The sequence below is a fragment of the Oryzias latipes genome, chromosome 12 (genome assembly GCF_053564925.1).
Source record: "Oryzias latipes strain Hd-rR chromosome 12, Olatipes_Hd-rR_3.1".
Taxonomy (NCBI): domain Eukaryota; kingdom Metazoa; phylum Chordata; class Actinopteri; order Beloniformes; family Adrianichthyidae; genus Oryzias; species Oryzias latipes.
This window is the reverse complement of record NC_136248.1, coordinates 30,318,770-30,334,394: the sequence shown is the minus strand read 5'-3', so window position 1 is coordinate 30,334,394 and position 15,625 is coordinate 30,318,770. Positions and strand designations below refer to the sequence as shown.

Genomic DNA, 15,625 nt, shown 5'->3' with positions numbered 1-15,625 from the left:
ACCACTGTCTTGTACACCTTTCCTTTGAGTCTTGCTGGCACTTTTCTGTCACACAACACTCCTGACACTTTCCTCCAACCGCTCCAACCTGCCTGCACTCGCCTCTTCACCTCTTTTCCACAATCCCCATCACACTGAACTGTTGACCCCAAGTACTTAAACTCCTGCACCTTCTTCACCTCAGTCCCCTGTAACCTAACGCTTCTACCTTGATCCCTCTCGTTCAGACACATGTATTCTGTCTTACTACGACTGACCTTCATACCTCTCCTTTCCAGAGCAAACCTCCACCTCTCTAGCTGTTCCTCCACCTGCTCTCTACTCTCACTGCAAATTACAATGTCATCCGCAAACATCATTGTCCAGGGAGATTCCTGTCTTACCTCGTCTGTCAGCCTGTCCATCAGCATAGCAAACAAAAAAGGACTCAAAGCTGATCCTTGGTGTAGTCCCACCTCCACCTTGAACTCCTCTGTCTGACCTACAGCACATCTCACCACCGTCATACTTCTCTCATACATGTCCTGAACTACTCTGACATACTTCTCTGCCACTCCAGACGACCTCATACAGTACCACAGCTCCTCCCTCGGCACCCTGTCATACGCCTTCTCTAAATCTACGAACACACAATGCAGCTCCTTCTGACCTTCTCTGTACTTTTCCATCATTTTAAATTTTTATTTAAAATTTATTTATTATTTTAAATATTTAAAATAATACTTTGTATTATTTTAAATACAAAGTGTAATTTTTTTTTCTTAAAATTGTTGTTGTGATCTTTAACATGATTTGTGATTTGGACTTCAGGGCCACCGTACAAATCTCCGTCGTCTGTCTCCGCAGCTGAAACGTCTCACATCTCTGTCGATGGTCCGAGTCCGTCTTCCGCATCTCCCGGCGTTCCTCACTTTCGCTGCACCCGCAGATCCAGTGAGGCTAGCATCGCCAGCCAGGTGTCTGGTCAAGCCGACTCCTACACGGCCTCCAACATCGCCACCAGTAAGCCGCTGACCTCTGACCCCTCTAACTGCTGATCCAAGTTCTGTTGTGTTGTGTGTTGACCTTCTCGCTTGAAAACGTTCCCCCAGCAAACAAATGTGAGGCGAGGCGCGGCAAAAGGCCCAGCCTGCTGTCGCAGCTGCCTCTGCCCTACAATAAGTTCGTCCGTCGGAGCTCAACCACGCGCATCCACGTCCGGCGCGTGTTCCCGAGACCCAACGGGGCGGAGTCTGAACTGAGCTCAGACCTGAGCTCCGAAATGACCTCTGACATGACCTCAGAGCTCACCGATATCACCTCTGACTTCACAAGCGTCGCTTCCACAGCGCCCTCCCCCGGGGTGCTCGAAAGCGTAGAGCACCCCGGGGGAGGGCGCTGGACCTGGAGATACTTATTCATGCATTTGTCTCCAGTAGGTTAGACCACTGTAACGGCCTGCTCACCGGCCTCTCCAAACGAGCTGTAAAACAGCTTCAGTACATCCAGAATGCTGCTGCTCGAGTCCTGACCAGAACCAGGAAGTATGATCACATTAGTCCTGTGCTCAGGTCTCTGCACTGGCTCCCTGTACCTCAAAGAATAGACTTCAAAGCAGCTCTGCTTGTGTACAAGTCTCTCCATGGCCGAGCACCAAAGTACATCTCTGACATGTTAGTGCCATATGAACCATCTCGTACTCTGAGGACCTCAGGGGCCGGCCTCCTGTTGATTCCCAGAGTCAAAACTAAACAAGGGGAATCAGCGTTTCAATATTCTGCAGCTAAAATCTGGAACAGCCTCCCTGAAGTCGTAAGACAGGCCTCTTCTGTGTTCATGTTCAAATCTAGACTTAAAACATTTCTGTTTAGCCGTGTATATGACTGAAAGGTCCTATCTGCACCTTTCTTTCCTTCCTTTCTTTTTAAATCTTTTTTTTTTTTTTTTTCTCCTTTTCTTTTAAAGTAAATTTTATGTTGATTATTTCTATGATGTATTGTGATTTTAATGCATTTTTCTGTTTTGTGAAGCACCTTGAATTACTTTGTGTACGAATTGTGCTATACAAATAAACTTGCCTTGCCTTGCCTTGCCTAGCAAGGTACTCTGGGAGCTGTAGTAGGAAAACACGAGGAAGAGATTTTTTTAGGACGTGTCCTTGCTTCCTGTCGTCCATCCTTCCTCACGACTTCTTCTCTCCCGGTCATGTTCAGTAGTTCAGAATCCGCAGATCCAAACCTTCCTAGTGCAACCACTTTCCTTTTAAGACCCACTCCGAAGAAACAGTGTTTCTGGTGTTTTTAACGGGATCTTGTAGCATTTTTCTAATGTTGTAGAACATAAGTAAGGGTTGATGGCTGACGAAGTGTGCGTTATTACTTTTTAACGCAAGCCGTGGAAGCCTGAACCGTCTGACGCGAAGTGCGTTAAAAAGTAATAACGCACACTTCGAAGGCCATTAACCCGCTTATACCATGGTCACTTACAAAAGCAATACATATTAACCAGTTTTTAGTCCTTAATTCTTGTTTTGTTTTTTCCGATTTGGATCGTTTTTCTCACAAAAAGCGGACTATTTGTTACGTGATGTGAAGAAAGTTCACTTCTTACTGCTTGTTTTTGTCCAAATGATGAAGCAAAAGGTTGTATTAAAGAAGCCGGCGCAGTGATACAAAACATTTAAGCTAGGTGACCGGAACTTCTTTTTCACCGTGCGGTTATCAGATTTTAACGCACACCCAGCAGCCAATCAGAATCGAGTATTCACCCGGACCATTGTATAAGTAAATATAATGAAGGTTAAAATTGCATGTCTGAGTTTGTTTGTTATTTAATTCAAATTGCGGTGAAATCAGGACCGACAAAAACATGCCCTTTGAAAAAGATCTTATTTGTGATGTAGAAAATGTGCGGGGCGGAGCCACAAACTCCTTCCTTCAGCGACGGGGAGGGGAAGGGGGCGGCGTTGTATGGAGAAAATTCAGTCTCAATAATCTGAAATGCATACGAACTGTTTCACAAATACACACGCTCTGATTCACAACTAAATTTTTATGCAAACATGTCATATCAATTCACAAATCCACATGAAGTGTTTCACAAATGCACACAAACCGTTTAACAAACATAATATTGAGTGTAATATAAAGTCACAGATCATACAAATTCCAGAATGTGTATTTACGAAACGCCTCTCATTTGTGAATCTCTCTGTATTTTTGAAAGAAATGCGTGTGGTGATCATATTGAGACTCTTCTAAATCAGGGCGTTTGTGCGCAGTTCTGATTATTAAGACTAAATTAACTCCATAGAGTTGCTCCACACCAAGCTCCGCCCACAACTCAAAAGTGTCGCTCTGTAGAAACTATGTTCCAGAAAACAACCCAGGTTTTTAGATTTTGGCTAAAAACGGCATCATCATAATTAAAAGACTGCTTTGAAAAGAGATCGGATTTGTGAAGAAATGTTCTCTTCTGCAGTTGCATGTCGTTGGTGGGGCGTTAAGAGGATGGACTACGCTCTGTACTGTCCGGACGCCCTGACGGCGTTTCCCACCGTGGCGCTGCCTCACCTCTTCCACGCCTCCTACTGGGAGTCCACAGACGTCGTGTCCTTCCTGCTCAGACAGGTTTGTAGAAGCTGCCCAAAGCAGGCAAAGTGGTTTTTTTTATATATTCATTTTGATTTGATTACAGACAATTTTTGTAAAGAAAAGAATGTTTTTTAGTGTACATCTGAGTGGGCAATTACTGAAATAATGCTGTATTTTGGCTTGAAATGTGGTTCAAGCTTGTATTTAAAGAGAATTTTAAAAAATACTAAATATTATTTGTCCCTGTTGTCAATATTTTACTTCTTTTCAAGTTATTAGTGATTTATAGTTTATGCCACTATTTTTTCAACCACTTATTATTTTAAATGTGTGAATCAATTACATTTTAGTAGAGGTTGGCTTTGATTGATATGATCAAATATACAATTATTATAGAAAAAAATTAAAAGTTAGATTTTAGATATTGCTCAGAAATTGTCATGATTGATGATGTCAAATCTTTGATACCAGACTTTTCTTTTTCTTACTTTATTTGCCTTTTGATTTAAACATCCGTTCCCTCTTTCAACAAATAATTTTCAAGTTTACTCATTAAAGTAAAAAATGGTTACAGTTTCCATTAGTTAAATATTACTATTTCTTTATGTTTTTGAGTATTTTTTTTCACATATCTGAAATCATAACTATGTTTTTTATGTTGATTTGGTGTAAAAAACAAAATAAAATCAAGGATTTTTTTACAGCTCAGATTGCATGTTGGGATTTAGTAATAGTAGCGTTCTTCATAATGACGCTAAACAGATGAAACCTTTTGATCTATTTTCAAAGCGTTTCCAGTGGTCTTTAAATTATGATTTAAATTATGAAAACAAAGATGTTCATGGATCTATTTGTCTGACAGTGGATGCATCAGAAATGGAGCGGAGCAGCGAGGTGGTGATCCGGCATATTTTCACAAATACGATCTTTTTCAAACAGCATTTTTTTTTATCTGCTCCTGATTCACAACAGTTAGAATAAAGAAATACTCAAAAACGCAAATCTGAGCTTAATTTTCTTTATATATGTCCTCCATTGTGATGAAAATGCCACAAAAACATGTGAAAAAAACAAAATGAAAACACAATTTTCACCAGAGTTTATAACCAGAAATCAAAAGGGAATGTTAACATTAAACACCACATTTTAATGCAGATAACTCAACACATTTTTGTTATTTAATTTTATTTATTTGAACTTAAACTATAAAAAGGCAGATATTTAAACAGTGATCTAGAGTTGACCGTTATCCGATCTTGACTGATGCAGGTGATGAGACATGAAAACTCCAGCATTCTGGAGCTGGACGGTAAAGAAGTGTCTGAATTCACTCCCTCCAAACCTCGGGAAAAGTGGCTTCGTAAGAGAACGCACGTCAAAATACGGGTGAGAAGTGACGTATTGTCCTGTAATGTTCAAACGACGCTCTGAACCGCAGCTCAGGTATGATCTTCTGTCGTCTTCTGTTAAGAACGTCACAGCCAACCACCGTGTGAACGACGCCGTGTTCACAGAGGACGGCGCTCAGGCGGTGACGGGACGTTTCATGTATGGACCTCTGGACATGGTGACCCTTACCGGGGAGAAGGTAGGATAGCTTCAAAATAAACCGATACCTTCTGTGAAAACACAAAAAAACGTGGATAAAGTAAGAAATGGAGCTAAAAAAGTATTAATCAAGAAAATGTCTTTTCGTATCAAATTCTGTCCAAAGATGACGTTAAATTTACCATTTTTTTCTAGAGTACAAGTCTCTCTGGAGTATAAGTCGCACTTTTAAAATTATAAACAAATTCTCCAAGCCTGGCGTAACGAACACGATTTATGCGTCAAATTCGCGTCCGTTTCCTCTTTTGATGTGCGGCAAATTTAATGTTAAATGCTTGTCCTAAATTACGTTCAAAAACTAGACGCTCCCATTGCGTGTGGAGAAGCCACTGCCTTAGCCTCAGTTTTAGCCTCATCACTACATGGAGGCTTTGACTGTGTATCTCATATATAATGCATGGAAAATAAAGATAATGTGGAGAGATTAAGACTTTATTTTAAAGAGCTCTACAAAAGCGTCGACTATCAATCTCCACGTCTAGGTTCACGAGATCATTCCGTCTTTTTTTTTTTCTCACAGCGATCGTTACCTTCTATACTGCTGGAGCTGCACCTGAATGACGGCATATTTAGCTGCTCTTCCGTCTCTAAGGCCGCATTTCCACTGCATGGTTCAAATGACCAAATTACAATTTTTTTCCTCTCATGTGGCACAGATCGGATATGACCTGTGAACGTGTGAACAGGACAAAAGCGCATGGATTCCGATTTTCTTAGATCGGATTCAGGCCTCATTCATATGTGGAAATAAATCGGACACTTGCATTTTTCGTGTGCCATGTAAGCAGACAAATCGGATATTCCCCAGTAAATGCGAGGCGTACGTCAGTGACGTCAACTCAGGACACCACCAACTGAGATCACATGACTTATTAAGGTGCTTTTGTCCGCTGGTTTTGCTGTTCGAGGACAGCTGGAGCCCCATCAGCGTGTTACCTTTCAGCCTCAGGCTTCAGACCGTAGTCGGAAACCGCTGTTGTTTACGGTCCGGTCCCGGTTGTTGGGACGCAAACAGTAACTAATCAAGCGGGACACTGTTGCTCTGGAACAGGCTAGAAGCCCTTTATTTCTTTGCTTGGATCAAACTGTTAGGACAGCACAACGTCTGCAAACACTTCCTCATTCAAAACTCAGAGAGAGCACATAAGACGGCCGAGCAGCCCTCCTTTTTCATCTCCTGCGCATCCCCTCAGGAGCGCCAAAGGCAACACCTCCTAACGTCGCTGCGTTGCCTCCATGACAACCGCAGTCACACAAAAAAAACACAACAAAAAGGGGGGGGGGGGGGGGGGTTTCGCCACGCTAAACCTTTGGACCAACATGCATCCTCAAAATGTGCTTTTATTACTGTTGTGATTATTATTAAGGGCCTGCTCGCACATAATTTTTTAAATCCGTGCTCAGTGCTCAGGTAAGCGGAAGGCGGAAATGCTACTACGTTACGTAGTCCTCAGAACGTCACGTCTACGTTTGATAGTTTCAGCATTGTATAGTGTAAATGCAAAAATCGGATATAGTCAGAAAATCAGATTTGGGCATCAAGACCTGCAGTGTAAATGGGGCTTAAGTGACTCCTTCTCCTTCTCCGTCTATGTTGCTGTCAGCAGCAAATACTGATACATGCACCTACAGTGCCCTCTAGTGGTTGTTAGTAAGAAACAACGACTATAGGGCAACTGGTGGGAAAGTAATAAAATAATATATTAATCTATTTATGTTTAAATATCACAAATAAGTTACCCCAGGCCGATCTATGGGAAAAAAACGCGACTTATACTCTGGAAAATTTGGTAGTTAAATTCATTTTAGTTCATTTATAAACGGTGAAATATACCAACTTTACATTCTCTGTGTCCAAAAAAACTACAAACTGAAGTCTTTTATATCTTTCTAAAAAATTCAAACTACTTGTTGACGTTTGTTGGTATCTGAAATGTTTCTTAAATTTTAAAAATATGTTTCACTTTTCAATCCGTTTGGCCAAATGTATCTGCCACCTGACCACATTTATGGAGATTTATGACCGTTTTAGAGGCTGAATAAGGAAATCTCTGTTTTTTGTCCTTTTCCTGCAGATTGACATCCACATCATGACCCAGCCCCCCTCTGGGGAGTGGATATTCTTCCACACGGAGCTCACTAGCAGCAGCGGCCGCGTCTCCTATGTAATCCCTGAGAGCAAGAGGCTGGGTATCGGAGTCTATCCGGTCAAAATGGTGGTCAGGTGTGGAGAATTGAAATCCCTCTGCTTTAGGACGTGATCACATGCACCAGTACCGATCAACCACCCACTCCCCCTACGAATGCTGCAGGTTTTGGGGTTGTCCGTAGACGGGCTGCATGTTGAGGGGAGCGCAGATGTGTCCTGCAGTCCCCTTAGGAGAGTGTTTTTCAACCTTTTTTGAGCCAAGGTACGCTTTCCCCTAGATAAAAATCCAGGCTCTATAGTCTGTATTGATGTACAGTCCCTCCAAGATCTCACAAGATTTTTTTGTAACACTTAAGGCAGAAAAAAGCAGTATAGTTGTTGCTGTTTTTCCTATATGTGATAGTGTTCATTAATAACGTTCAACTAAATTAGTTTGTCCAGGTAGTTGTTTTTCCTTCCAGTTTATTACCAAAACATTGTATGTAATCTCACAAAAACCAAATGAGAACAATAATATGTTATTTTTGAACAGTGATTTATTTTTTAAATATGTTATATGATCACAACATGCGTGATCAATTTTACACAATAAAGACCAACATTTCATGCATGTTTGGGTTCAATTGTAACTACATGCAGAGGCCTTAAATGCGCATATGTGCGTTTACCAAGACGTTTCAGTGGAAGTGGTCGCTTGAATCAGATTGGCTGAGTCCAATGTGAGCGCAACTTCAGAGTGGATACTGCTAAAAATGTTTGGAGCACGCAGATAGTACATGTTTTCCCGCTGGCATGCTGCAGGCGGCGGGTCGTAGTGAACACTTATACAACACATAAGGAGGAATAAGGGGAAAGTAGGGGAGACGCAGATCCTACGCCCCTAGATCCTACTCAAGGAGACCGTTAGTGCTGTTCACGTGATACGTGCACGCTCCTTGCTGCAGCCTGACTTTAAGAAATGAGGAAATACAAGTTCAGCATTTGGGCGCCAGTGCTTGTATCTGACTTATAACTAAAGTGTGGCATAAGTGTGCTCAACGTCTGTTATCCTTACTAAAACTTCACGATACACTTGACACACGCACAACAATGGTATGTTCCGTTTTTATGACGTCCCTTAAGGTGGCCATACGAGCTTAGGGGAACTGCGAAACGCTCCTGCGCCCCCCTTAAAATGCAGCCGCTCCTCTAAGAACCTCCACGAACCCGGACGACCCAAAAACCCGCAGCACCCGTTTGAGTCGTCCTGAATGGGTGCGGGTGACTGACTTTCTTCTTCTGTTGTCGAATTTGTTCTGACCTCCTTCGCTCTTCCACAGGGGGGACCACACATTTGCAGACAGCTATCTCACCGTTGTGCCAAAAGGAACAGAGTTTGTCGTCTTCAGTATTGACGGCTCTTTTGCCGCCAGCGTGTCAATCATGGGGAGCGACCCAAAAGTCCGAGCCGGAGCGGTGGACGTGGTCAGGTAAAGACAGCTGAAACACGGGAGTCTGACCTGCAGCTGGAAACAGTTTTTCACTCTGGGCCCTAACTCAGGTACTGGCAGGACTTGGGTTACCTGATCGTTTACATCACGGGACGTCCCGACATGCAGAAGCAGCGGGTGGTGGCCTGGCTCTCCCAGCACAACTTCCCTCACGGGGTCGTGTCCTTCTGCGACGGGTTGGTCCACGACCCGCTCAGACACAAGGCCAACTTCCTGAAATCCCTCATCAGTGAGGTGAGGCTGGAATCCGGAGCGGCGCTCCAACAGAACTCTGTGATTGGGTGAAAACTGACCTGGCTGTGTCGCATTAGGCCCACATGAGGATCTGCGCAGCCTACGGCTCCAACAAGGACATCTCTGTCTACACCTCCATCGGCCTGCCCCCATCCCAGATCTACATCGTGGGACGGCCCACAAAGAAGATGCAGCATCAGTGTCAGGTCAGACATGCTAAAAAAAAAAGTTATGCGGAAAATTCTGAGACCGTGGAGAGAAAATATTTGATTTCCTCACACGTTAGCATGTCGTTTGTCTGTCAGTTTACATGCAAACCATCTCCCAGTTCCTAAACTTCAAGAACGTGTTTGTTGGATTTATTTCCTCCTCCTTTTCTCTGTAGTGTCAGGACTTTAGCAGGAAAACACGCAGAAGTCCAAAGAAACTTTACTCGTTCAATCAAAGCAGCTAGCATGATTTTAGCTGCTAAGTGGACCAACACGAGTCGTTTCCAGTTTTAAGAAGAGGGTTGAAATGCTGGAGTTATTTTTAATTGACTTCCTCTGGATTTAAAATGTTTGCGAAGTCGGTCAAATCCCGTTTGTTCCAGTTCATTCCAGACGGCTACGCTAACCACCTAGCCCAGCTGGAGTACAACCAGAGGTCTCGGCCCGCCAAGCCCGGGAGCGCCCGCATGGTCCTCCGCAAAGGCAGCTTCGCTTTGGGTGCAGGCGGAGGAGACTTCCTGCGAAAACGCAACCACATCTTTCGCACCATCACCTCTCAGCAACCCGGGGGGACGGGCTCCGGCCCCGCCAACCAGCCGGGCCGGACTGAGCGCACGCTGAGCCAGTGCGAAGGCGAGCGGGACCGAGGGATCGCGGCGGCAACCCAAAGGAGCATGAGTATCGCAGCGGGGTGCTGGGGTCGAAGCGGGAGCACCAAGGAGGCCAGTGGAGAGATACTGGGCCCCAAATGAGACTCAGCCTGAAGGGCTTTGAACTCCGGACCAGATGCAGGAGGGGGACCCGGATCTGCAGGAGGACTAACCAGAGCAAGTCTGTTTTAGAGAACAAAACATCTGTGTAGCATGACAATTTTACAGTAATACTTTTATAGGATGCATTACTATAGTATTTAAAAGTGGAGAGAATCGAATTATTGTCAGCCTTAAAATATATTTAGTGTAAAGGAATCCCCACCTTCACCTCTGTGAACACCGTCCATCCATCTGCAGTCATGAGCTCAGGACAAACCACCGACTCGCAGCCAGAAAAAGTCCAGGAGGTCAAAAGGTCGGTTCATCCAACTTAACAAAAAGGAGGTCAAAGGAAAAATGGGGCGGATACAATGAGGACGTCCTGAATTAAACAAAACAGGTCTAATGCTTGGGATGTTTTTGTGTTTCAACTGAAAATGTAAAAGAGAATGTTTAGAATTTATAAGTCTAAAAATTTAAAAGACAAAAATCCAAAAGAGGTTTAGTTTTTAAAAGACATTTTAAACAGATTTCCCCCTTTCTTTTACCTAACGATTGTTTTTGTTTATTTGGGTTTATATTTAAATCCCTGAACAGATGTCTTCTACAATTTACACAATCTATAAGTAAAAATAATCAGGTCAGATATAAACGTCTCACTCTGATCCTCAACCGTTTGTTTCATTATCATGCTGCTGTTTTTAGCCAAGATGTAAAATCCTGGCTTGTTTTCTGGGACATAGTTTCTGCAGAGCGGCAGGAGTTCATTTGGACTTGTGAGTGGGACTGTTTGCACGGAGTAGGCCCACCCCTACTTCCCATCATCCATCTGTTTACACGTTCTCCTACTAGCTTACAGCCCCTCACAAGTCCAAACTAACATTAGCGATGAAACAAAAATGGCGAGCAATATCAGAGCTATCCAGCCGTACAGTTTGGATCCAGATTCCAGCTCAGACGAGGAAAACAAAGCATGATTTGTCTGCAAGTGGATGCATCGTAATGGAGCAGAGCAGGGAGCTTGTGGTGCTGCCCATTGTACTTTTTATGTCACAAATAGGATCTTTTTCAAACGGCGTTTTATCGTCTGCTCCTGATTCAAAGCGATTTAAATTTTAAAAATAAGTACACAGAAATGCAATTTTGGTTTTAATTTTCTTGATATTTTCAGAAAAATGTCTGTGTTAAAAGCACCATAAAAACACCATTTTCATTGGAGTCAAACATTAACAATGCACTTTAAAATCTCAGTAGGGAACTTCATTATGTGTTGTTTTTTCTTAACCTACTGTGAATCGATAGAATCTTCAATAATCCCAAAGGACATTTATGGCAGGTCAGCTGCTTGGATTTAACAAAACGGACTCATCAAATATAACAGTAGAAAAATACAATTAAAATCACAATCAAAAAAATGATCATGTAAGTGCTGCAGCAAAATCACGTTTATTTTTGAGTCAAGTCTTGTGGTGGATCACAATCCCAACAAACAATAATCCAACAGGGTTGAAATTAGGGATAAAAGCAGATAAACTGAGGCACAAAGACTCCCAGCTGACATCTCTGTTCGGCTCCATTCAACAGATAAAACATGAATGTTTCTCCAACATCACTGACCTCTAACCAGGTCTTTGTGGGTTTTCTCCAAATCCAAAGAGACCTTTAAAACATAACTTGGATGAACCGTTCGTTTAACCCAGTGACCGTTATCTACCAATCAGAGAAGACAGCCACAGACAAAAAAAAAAAAAAAAGGATTTGGATTCTGCTGGCCTGGAGGGCCGAAGTTCTCATTCCATCCCGTCTGGGACTCTCCTGTTATTTACTTTCATGTCGGCCTTTTGGCCGTTTGCAGCCTTAATATCCAACAAGACAGAATGAAAAAGCAGAAAAACAGGGCATGCACCGTTGAAGCAACTACTGTACAGTCCACAGCAAAAATCCCTTTATATGTTAATCTGCTTGCAATACCTCTGATCCACCTGTTGGTGGCGCCCCGTTTTATCTAACGTGCTGCTGCTGGGACACGCTCGTATTCCCGGATTTTTGGGGCTCGCTGCATGCAGAAACTGGAGCACCAGAAGAGCCGAAGCCCAAACCACTCCGCTGAAAATGTTGCAAAGACTGCGTTTGTCCTATTAAAGCTGAATGTGTGTGTGTGTGTGGGGGGGGGGGGTTGGTGCCTCTTTTTCACGTCATAATTTAGCTGCTTATGTTTCCTAAACTGTATATTTTCATGCAAAGGAATGTAGGAAAACTACTCCCCTCATCTCTGATCCAAAAATACAACTTGCACAAAACATGAGGCCGTCCTCACTGGTGGAAGGGTGTGGCTGCTGTTGTTCAGGTCTAAGACCAACAAGGTATTTGGGTTTTTTTTGTTTTTTTAAAGCCAGTTTTGTGTTGTTGTTGTTTTTTTATGGACCATAACGTTAGCACTTCTCAGTGTTCCTTCAGTTCAGGTGACGGAGGAGGAAATCCACATGTGTAGACCTTGTGACATGTTCCCCAATGAGGTGCAGGTGCAGAACACTAGAACTAGTCTGAACCACTTTGCGCTCTTCAGATAAGTTCTACGTGAAGCTTGGAGAGCATCTATTCGTAGAGTTTCCATTTAGTGTGAGCGGATTTGTTGTGTATCTTGTCTAGGGCCGGATCTTTCAAGTGTGGAGTGATTTTTGCAGATGTTCCCATTTTGGGTCTCAAACGTTTGGTTCCAGAAGCTTTGGTTGATCAAAGCTGGATCGCCACCAAATTCTGTTGTCCGGTCTCTCCTTTGATGAGAACGCGTTGGGTTCTAGACTTTGGAAAGACAAGAACATATACAGCCCTGTGAGTGTTTACGTTGGGCTTCACCAGTTTTTCAGCTCCGTGGTCGTCCCTTTTTGACAAGCCCTCTGTATTCTAAACAAAATGTGCAGAACAACCACCACATCTGTCAGAATGATAGACCACACTATAGCAGATCATCTCTGACATCTGATGGCCAAAGGTTTTGGCCATAGTTGGTTTGCGACTCCCAAGGCGACAACTGACAGTTGGATGTGACAGATCAAAGTGAAAGTTCCGTTTGGTCCACCAATGAGTCGACAATTTCACCTAACGAGCAGTTATTCTTTGATAAGATGAAGTGGCAATTAGTCATATGGACTCAGACATGTGGTCAAGACTCCTCATGGACCCCTACCTGCTAATGGGTAACCAATGACCAGTCAGGATGGGAGCCCACTGCAGACCCAAACCCTAGCCCAGACAACACCTCAAGGGGCGGAGATTCAAGCCCAGGGGGGACCTGAACATCTTTGATTGGGTGTATCTTCAACCAAATGGTCTTAACAGTTTTTTTCAGAATTGGGGGTAAAAGATCTGTCTTGTTTAAAAGAGGGACTGCTTGTGTTTGTGGATGCTGAACTTTCAAACCTAACGGGAAAAAATGATTTTTTTTATTTGCAGTGTATAAAACACTATAAATTAACCACGGATTGGTGTTGTGGTGGTTTGCGCCATCACTCCACATTCTGATGGTACTGGTTCTGATCCCATTGGTTCCCTTTTTGTTTGGAGTTTGCACGAGTCTCTCCCATTGACTGTATCTGGCAACTGGACCGAGTGAGTGTGATGTCATCTACAGAAAATGGTTCACTTCCGTCTCCCAACTAAATCAAGTCAATTCAGCCGCCATGTTTTTGCGGCTTCGGACACCGCCATGTTGGAACCAGAAATCGTCAGTGAGCAGCGATTGGTCCAAGTGAGTCCAAGTCAACATGTCTTGCTCTTTGGAATGCTTGGAAGGAGGAGTCACTCAGTCCAGTTCTCTTATATACAGTAAAAGCCCTCCCTGTGTGTGTAAACCATATGTCCATCATATGTGGTGACTCTGTTGGGTGTGTTTGTGGCCCTGTGATACCTGTCTACAGTAAACCCCGCCCTCAACCTGAATTCTCTGGGAAAGATTCCTGCTAAGGAGATTGTGGGCAGAAGGAATTGGATGAAAATATATGGACAAAAAAAGGCATTTTTTTCTCCTCCATTCTTACTCTGGAAACATAAAGGAAGTCAACCTGTTTTCTTTTTAATCTGGAAATCCATGAATCCTTTTCTAAAGTCTGTGCTCAGACTGAGATGTTCATTTTTAAAACCAAAATAGGTTTTTTTGTTGGTGGTTTCAATCCACCTCAGCAGCCAAATCCTTCTCTAATGCTGTAGGTAATCAACTGTGTGACCTCATTATTGTTTGCACTAAAACACAGTGGACTTATGCCATGATTTCCATCTATTGTGGTTTTGGTAGAACACCCCATGTAGCATAGTTTTTCATGTTTTCAGGGTAAACTGTGACTCTGATTTATGTTTTATTCTCATAAATTATATCAGTTCTCTAATTGTGCCAAACTGTTAATACAGATGAGGAATGTTCTGGTTCTGATACTGTGAGCCTCATAAACCCCGTTCTCTAACCTTCTGTCATAGTTCTACATAAACTCTGAAGAGTTCCCACAATGCTTTGCTGTTCAACACGTTTCTGTTCAAAAGGAATAACTCCAAAACAGTTTATTTACTTTTCTTTTGTTTAATGATACTTTTTGAATAAGTACATGGATTTGAAGAAAATATTTCAGGTCTAAAAAGAACGTATTTTCAGTTGGTATGTTTTAGTTTTTCTGCAGTAACAACGATGCCAAATCAGAACTATATATTTCCATGAATGTACAGTCTTTGATGTTGATTTTGGAAACGACCACACTGACAAGAGTGAGTCGTGTCTCTGCGGTAACCTTTCTCAAAGGTGATGATGATGATGATGAAGGACTTTCAAGCTTTAAACTGTCGGATGGAGAACATGAAGGAGCCCAAAGCAGGAAAAGCTTCAAATGGTCCAGAAAAACGTCTGAAAGCTCGCATTTGGTTCATAAATCGGTTTGAAAACCTTCTAAAGAGCACCCAACCCTTTACTGTAGAGCGAAGAACACCGTGTGGATCCCAGAGGACAAACGCATGTTTTCCTCCAGACTTCTGAATGTCCATCCACAAATCTGACTGTTCAGTAGCTGTGGATTTGTCACCACACTGTACATACTCTAAAGCTGTATATGTAGGAATTAAAGGGTTAAAAGTTATTTATTTACACAAACATTGTGTTATTCTGGAAATTTTAGATGAAATATATGTGAGATATGTATCATTTCATTAGTCAATGTGGCTGCCATGAAGGCAGTTAAACATTCATAAAAGTCCCACCAGGGGTACCGTCAATCACACCACAAACTACAGACCAGTACCATCAATCACACCACAAACTACAGACCAGTACCATCAATCACACCACAAACTACAGACCAGTATCGTCAATCACACCACAAACTGCAGACCAGTTCCATCAATCACAACACAAACTACAGACCAGTTCCATCAATCACAACACAAACTACAGACCAGTTCCATCAATCACAACACAAACTACAGACCAGTTCCATCAATCACACCACAAACTACAGACTAGTTCCATCAATCACAACACAAACTACAGACTAGTTCCATCAATCACACCACAAACTACAGACTAGTTCCATCAATCACACCACAAACTACAGACCAGTTCCATCAATCACAC

The 15,625-nt window shown here is 42.8% G+C and overlaps 1 protein-coding gene across 4 annotated transcripts in view; it reads left to right on the top strand.

The window, feature by feature from the left end:
- Positions 1-15,625, top strand: part of pitpnm2 (phosphatidylinositol transfer protein, membrane-associated 2) — a 74,450-nt gene that overhangs the window by 57,927 nt on the left and 898 nt on the right. For 3 of the 4 annotated variants that reach the window (XM_023960363.2, XM_023960362.2, XM_023960361.2), the window contains exons 18-26: positions 847-1,002; positions 3,460-3,608; positions 4,842-4,958; positions 5,044-5,160; positions 7,256-7,404; positions 8,649-8,798; positions 8,870-9,053; positions 9,131-9,259; positions 9,646-11,382. In XM_023960363.2, coding sequence (XP_023816131.1) covers positions 847-1,002; positions 3,460-3,608; positions 4,842-4,958; positions 5,044-5,160; positions 7,256-7,404; positions 8,649-8,798; positions 8,870-9,053; positions 9,131-9,259; positions 9,646-10,014 — 1,520 coding nt within the window. In that variant the 3' untranslated portion in view covers positions 10,015-11,382. Of the gene's footprint in view, positions 1-846; positions 1,003-3,459; positions 3,609-4,841; positions 4,959-5,043; positions 5,161-7,255; positions 7,405-8,648; positions 8,799-8,869; positions 9,054-9,130; positions 9,260-9,645; positions 11,383-15,625 lie in introns of those variants that run through there. The other variant, XM_078956042.1, reaches the window with a different exon arrangement.